Raw genomic sequence first — 5,631 nt, forward strand, 5'->3', positions numbered from 1 at the left:
TAAATCAGCCCTGTAGTCGAGGAGAAGGAAGACGCAATTCACCCTTTGGGAATCAGCGGGCGTGCTCCCGCCTCCGCCTTCCCTCCTTCCTCTCCGAGTTTGCAGTGTCTCTTTTTCCTTTTTTGTCCCTCTCTCATCCACTTCTACTCTACAAGTATAGTACTCAATACGAGTGCTGTACTGTACTTCCTCCCCCATCCGTCCCCTCGAGTTCCTTCCGCAGTGATACAGCGGTTCCATATATCTTAGGGACCTGCTGTGCAAGTATTATATTACAGTACAGTACATGTGCTTTACGGCCTCAGGAGCGCCTACAGCTAACCCAGGCCAATCGCACAATAGAACTTCCTACAAGTCAGCCCGCCTTCACCCCTGTTTGCCCCACGTTGAAGTATCATACCGTAAACTTCCTGTCAGACGGAAAAGGGTGAAGAGAACTATCACAAACAGAAAACCAGGCAAATAAACAAGCTATTGGAGTGTCTCCGGGTCCTTGGGATTTCCTGGGAAGGGGTTTCCATGCATTTACAATCATACCCTGATGTCCTTTGTAGGGAAGTAACGAAGAGGGCTGGGAAAAAAAAATTTAATGGCTTACAATTTATGATAAGGACGAGTACTCGAGTAGGGAGCTGAGCGAATACGGTACCGGTACTATAGTCAGCAATCGGCTTTGTTTTATTGCAATCACTGGAATGGAGATAGAGAAGGACATCTCCTGCCGATGTGTAAGATTTTTTTCCTTTTTTTTTTTCTTTCACCACCCTATTGTGGGTACTGTACTCGGTACAGTACTGGTTCGCATCCTTACCAAGACGCCTCACATCATCACCCTCACCCTCACCTCCTTCTTTCACTTCCCTTCCCTTCCCTTCCCCCTCCCCGCCTTGTTTGCCGTACCCGCAACCTTAACGACGGCTGAAGAATGTCCGATCACCACTAACATATGCCCTACAGCGGCTGACACTTTAGCAGGAAGGCGAGAAGGAAAAAAAAAAAAAGTTGGGTAAGAGTAATAATTCTAGTATCATACGGGCCTACCCTGGTAGATCAATTACCCATCTGAGCCTAATTTTTCTTTTCTTTTCTTTTTTTGGTGGGAAAATCTGTTTTCTCTCCTTTTCTCACTCTTGGCTTCATTGGGTCCCGCTGTCCCTATATTTCCTAATTCTCGATTTTAGCTTTTGACATTATAAACTTCAGCCGGGTTTGGGTTTTTTTTCTTAAACCCTTTCCTTTCCTTTTCTCTTTTTACTCACCACTTTTATTGTTCATCGTTTCCTCTCAATCTTCTTCTCGAAGATCTTGACGTCCTGGCTACTCCAATTTTTGTGTCTCAAGTCAGACATTATGGCCGCCAACTCTATAAAGCTCTTGACGGGCAATAGCCATCCTACTCTGGCTCGGAAAGTTGCGGACAGGTATGTGCCATTTCTGCTCTCTCGTTCACGTATAACCTTTGATGGGGCTATACAACCGGGATCAGATGAAAGCGGGAGCAAAGCGATTGAATCCATGTGCAACTTTTCTCTAACCATTTTCAGACTCGGAATAGACCTCACCAAAGTTCTGGTCGTGCAATACTCGAATCAAGAAACCTCCGTCACAATTGGCGAATCTGTTCGAGACGAAGATGTTTTCATTATCCAATCCGCAGCGCCGGGTGAGGTGAACGACGGGCTCATGGAGCTCCTAATCATGATAAATGCTTGCAAAACAGCCAGTGCCCGGCGGATTACAGCCATGATACCAAACTTCCCATACGCAAGGCAGGACAAGAAGGACAAGTCACGGGCGCCCATTTCGGCGAAGTTGATCGCAAACATGTTACAAACCGCGGGTTGCAATCACGTCATCACGATGGATTTGCACGCCAGTCAGATTCAAGGATTCTTTAATGTCCCGGTTGACAAGTAGGCATCCTCCTTTCTTCCCTGCTCCTACCTTCCTGCTTTTGCACTTTCTTTGAGGAGGAGAGAGAGGGAGGGGATCTGGTTCATCTAGGGATGGAAAAAAGACTGAGACAAGGCAATTTTTTCCTTTCGGCGGGGGCTTTTTTCTACAGTCTTTACGCCGAACCTTCCATGCTACAATACATTCGCGAGAACTTCGATTACCGCAATGCCGTCATAGTTTCTCCGGATGCTGGCGGGGCGAAGAGGTAGGCATCTTTTCAAGGCATTCTGGGAACCTACCTGCTCTAACGGCATGGCAGAGCGACCGCAATTGCGGACCGCCTAGACCTAAATTTTGCATTAATCCACAAGGAGCGCTCCCGACCAAACGAAGTAAGCAAAATGGTCTTGGTTGGTGACGTCCAGAGCAAGATTGCAATTCTCGTAGACGACATGGCAGATACGTGCGGCACGCTCGTGAAGGCTGCGCAAACGCTCAAGAAGCACGGCGCCCAGGAAGTCGTTGCAATCGTCACTCACGGCATCCTATCGGGGAATGCGATCGACAGTATCAACAAGAGTGAACTGGGCAGGGTAGTGGTTACAAATACCGTTCCACATGGCGAGAAGAAGAAACGGTGCCCAAGACTTCACACTATTGATATTGCTCCCACGGTTCGTTGGCAGCATTTAATATGCCCGAATTATATCCGAGAACACATGCTAACACATGATATGCAGCTCGCCGAGGCGTGCAGAAGGACTCATAACGGTGAAAGTGTTTCTTTCCTCTTCAGCCACGCACCGACCTAGGTGTGCTCCCCTAAATGAAAAAATGAAAAAAAAAACAGTGAAAAAAAAGTCCATAATGTTTATTATATTCTCAAAAGGACAGTATTTGTGTCTGGCTTTTCCACTCATCACTTTGTTTGTCAGTACATTACCCGCAAGGGCGTGTAACTGCATATCCAGTTCTTTTATTTATTTATTTTCTCTTTCCCTCCTCTTTGCTTCTTTGTCACCCCCCCCCACCACAAAAGGGCTCCTGCGCCCAAAAAAGTTTAACAACACATTATAGAGTTATAGTCATTCAACAACACACCGCATCGAGATCAATCAGGATCAATATTCGAGTCAAGTCGCCGTAGCTAGTTTATGTTAGGTTTTATCAGAATCAGAACTCACTTGACTTGCATGAAATCCGGTAATGATTTCAACATCATGTTTGACAGAGTGTAGTTAGACCTGACCAATCGTGGTTTGGTGGTCTATGTCTGATATGTCTGATATGTATGTATGATATGTATGATATGTATGATATGTATGATATGTATGTATGTATGTATGTATGTCGTGCTTGACGATGTTGCCGATTCTCTCGTGGTGTGATACGCACACACGTGCTCGGGTCAGTCAATGAGTTGAAACAGGTATAGTACCATACTGGTGATTAGTAATCGGTGCGGAGAGGTATGATATGATGACGGGCTTTTCTTTTTTCCCGAGACGGAATGCCTACGGGTACCAGTACTTGTACTTATGTCGACGAGTGAGGTTGTGTGCAGTGCTCGAGTAGTGTGCCGAGTGCCCAGCTCACTTATCATACCGGTAAGTTATGTAGTTACGTATGCGGTAGAGTGACGGTACAGTACAAGTAATATAGTACTGTACCGGTACCCCGTATAAGTGTGTAAAACCTAAGCATTGATAAAATCCTCGCTTCGCGCTTAGCTAGCGTAAATACCCGCGTATCATACGATCCGGTGCCGGCAGAGCACAGTGCTATGCTCATAAATTTATTAGGCCCTTCGACGAGTCGGGGGTTAGACAAGAGAAACGATACCCAGCGTAAATTACTACTCGTAGTAGACCGGGCCTTCCCTCACGGCGTTGTCCTACCGTAACAGGTATCACATCACAAATACTACCATTACTCTAAGTTACCGGTAAATTTAACCACAAATAAAGCGATCCCATGGGGCCGGCACTCTCAATCGAGCCCGATCAAGTCTGGTCGAGGCGGTGCTTACGTAATGTCCAAGCTACTCGAGGAGGTGGGGGGAAAAAACATGCTTCGACTCATGTAGAGTACTGTACGAGTACCCGATAGATGGGGGTATATATCCATCGCTAGCGTTAATCTGCTCTCTCTCTCTCTCTCTCTTTTTTTTTTTGAAAGGAAGTTGGGATGCTTCCGGTTATATATTTGTTTGGGCGGTTTTTCTATATTTCATTCATCATATCAGCGCTTCGGACGTTCATACTTAAATTACCGCGGGGAAACAGGTAAATTAAAGTAGGGTAGTGCAGCTGAAAAAGTTATCATGGGCGGTCCAAATCGCCTTCCCGTAAAAGGAGGTAGAGTAAGATATCTTTCCGCCTGTCCCTCTGAACGGCATAAAAAAATAATATATCGTGCCAGAACTTACCTTAGGAAGCGGCCCGAACGGTCGCACACGGAATCCAATTGTTTATTTTTACTTTTAACCATACTGGTACTGTACCAGTACCGTACCCGGTACGAAGATTCCCGATTTCACTGTTGGACTTAGTCCCTGTCCGCCGTACAGAGGTAGTACTTTCTTTTCCTTTAGTCAAAAGACTTTTGTTCGTTTTCTAAATCTGTGACTACGCCTGATCTAATTATAAGTGGTTTACCGCATTGGGTACCTCTTATAGTTGGATGTCGGAATAAGGGTATCACTACTGCGTCATATTGAAAAGGTGGCTACTGCCTGGTGTTGAAAGGTGGCCTATATGGTATAGGCCACAGTGTTCGGTGTGACTGCTTAGTGGATGTAGTATATTAGGATCTCTTCTCGTTTTGCATTTGGAAAATCAAGCTTCTTCTCTCCTACTCCGGGAACACACACACTCACATTCACGTCGAGTGATATTTTATGATGGCTGAGTATATTAATTTACCTCATACCGGTATGTACAGTGGAGTACCGGAATTTCAAGTCCGTGCGGTGTTGCCCCGGTACTGCGCATACGGTGCCTCGGAATACCCTCGCTGTAACAAGATATGATATCTGCATCGTTATCCCTACCATAAGTCCCGCCTCCCTCCCACTATACTTTCCCCCCTCGTTCATTACGTTTGTCGCTGTGGATGAAAAGAACCGTCGCCGCATATCCCGTCCTTAACACCCTCCTCTTCACCGGGTTTCTCGATCCTATTCGGTGGGCGGGCGACTGCGGGTGGGGTGGAGATTATTCCTACGGCGGCGGGTCATGGGTTGTATAAGTACTGTGCTTTTCTTCCCCCTTTTTCCGATTATCGATTGGTCAATTTTGGGAGTAGGTTTACGGCATCGCCTCGTATGTTTATGGGGAAATATCATACAGAGTGGGGTTTTTTTTTCAGGGGGGGGGTTAGATTTTATTGGTAGGGCAGGGTTACAGTATTAGGGGACGTAGAGCACAAGGGCGGGGGAAGGGAAGGGTATGCGCCCCCTGGTTTTTTAAGATTGCGGGGGAAGGAGGGAAGTGGGCTGGACATGTGAGGTGAGTTATGTATGATAAGAGCATGCAGGAACAGGGTCTGGGGTGTTGAGATTGGTACCCCCATACTTTTATTGGGTGATAAGCTTTTAAGAAAATAAGTCTTGTACGAGCAGGAAGGGTGTCATGTCAGTACGTCGGATTTAAGCCATCTTGGTGGTGGATGGCTAGATTCGGTGGGGATGGGTATCGGGAGATCTAAGGAGTGGCTAACGTCAGCAGTGTTTCC

At 46.4% G+C, this 5,631-nt stretch overlaps 2 protein-coding genes; both read left to right on the plus strand.

Annotated features, from left to right (window-relative positions):
- The first annotated feature begins 935 nt into the window (after window positions 1-935).
- GSTUM_00001994001 (uncharacterized protein) lies at window positions 936-2,756 on the plus strand. XM_002839286.2 has 6 exons: window positions 936-1,421; window positions 1,545-1,851; window positions 1,882-1,913; window positions 2,066-2,161; window positions 2,216-2,570; window positions 2,637-2,756. The coding sequence occupies exons 1-6, from the start codon at window positions 1,351-1,353 to the stop codon at window positions 2,706-2,708; spliced, it is 933 nt and encodes a 310-aa protein (XP_002839332.1). The 5' UTR covers window positions 936-1,350; the 3' UTR covers window positions 2,709-2,756.
- A 7-nt stretch (window positions 2,757-2,763) lies between these two features.
- Window positions 2,764-3,095, plus strand: GSTUM_00001995001 (uncharacterized protein; the record flags this gene model as incomplete). XM_002839287.2 has 1 exon in its annotated part: window positions 2,764-3,095. The coding sequence occupies one exon, from the start codon at window positions 2,764-2,766 to the stop codon at window positions 2,971-2,973; it is 210 nt and encodes a 69-aa protein (XP_002839333.1). The 3' UTR covers window positions 2,974-3,095.
- Between the last annotated feature and the right edge of the window lie 2,536 nt (window positions 3,096-5,631).

The sequence above is a fragment of the Tuber melanosporum genome (assembly GCF_000151645.1).
Source record: "Tuber melanosporum whole genome shotgun sequence assembly, scaffold_332, strain Mel28".
Taxonomy (NCBI): domain Eukaryota; kingdom Fungi; phylum Ascomycota; class Pezizomycetes; order Pezizales; family Tuberaceae; genus Tuber; species Tuber melanosporum.

Excerpts from the sequence above, each read along its gene's own strand:
- GSTUM_00001994001 (XM_002839286.2), top strand. The coding sequence starts at position 1,351 with ATGGCCGCCAACTCTATAAAGCTCTTGACGGGCAATAGCCATCCTACT. Across the intron at positions 1,914-2,065 it reads TTTAATGTCCCGGTTGACAA|TCTTTACGCCGAACCTTCCA; the intron begins GTAGGCATCCTC and ends TTTTTTCTACAG. Across the intron at positions 2,571-2,636 it reads CTATTGATATTGCTCCCACG|CTCGCCGAGGCGTGCAGAAG; the intron begins GTTCGTTGGCAG and ends CATGATATGCAG.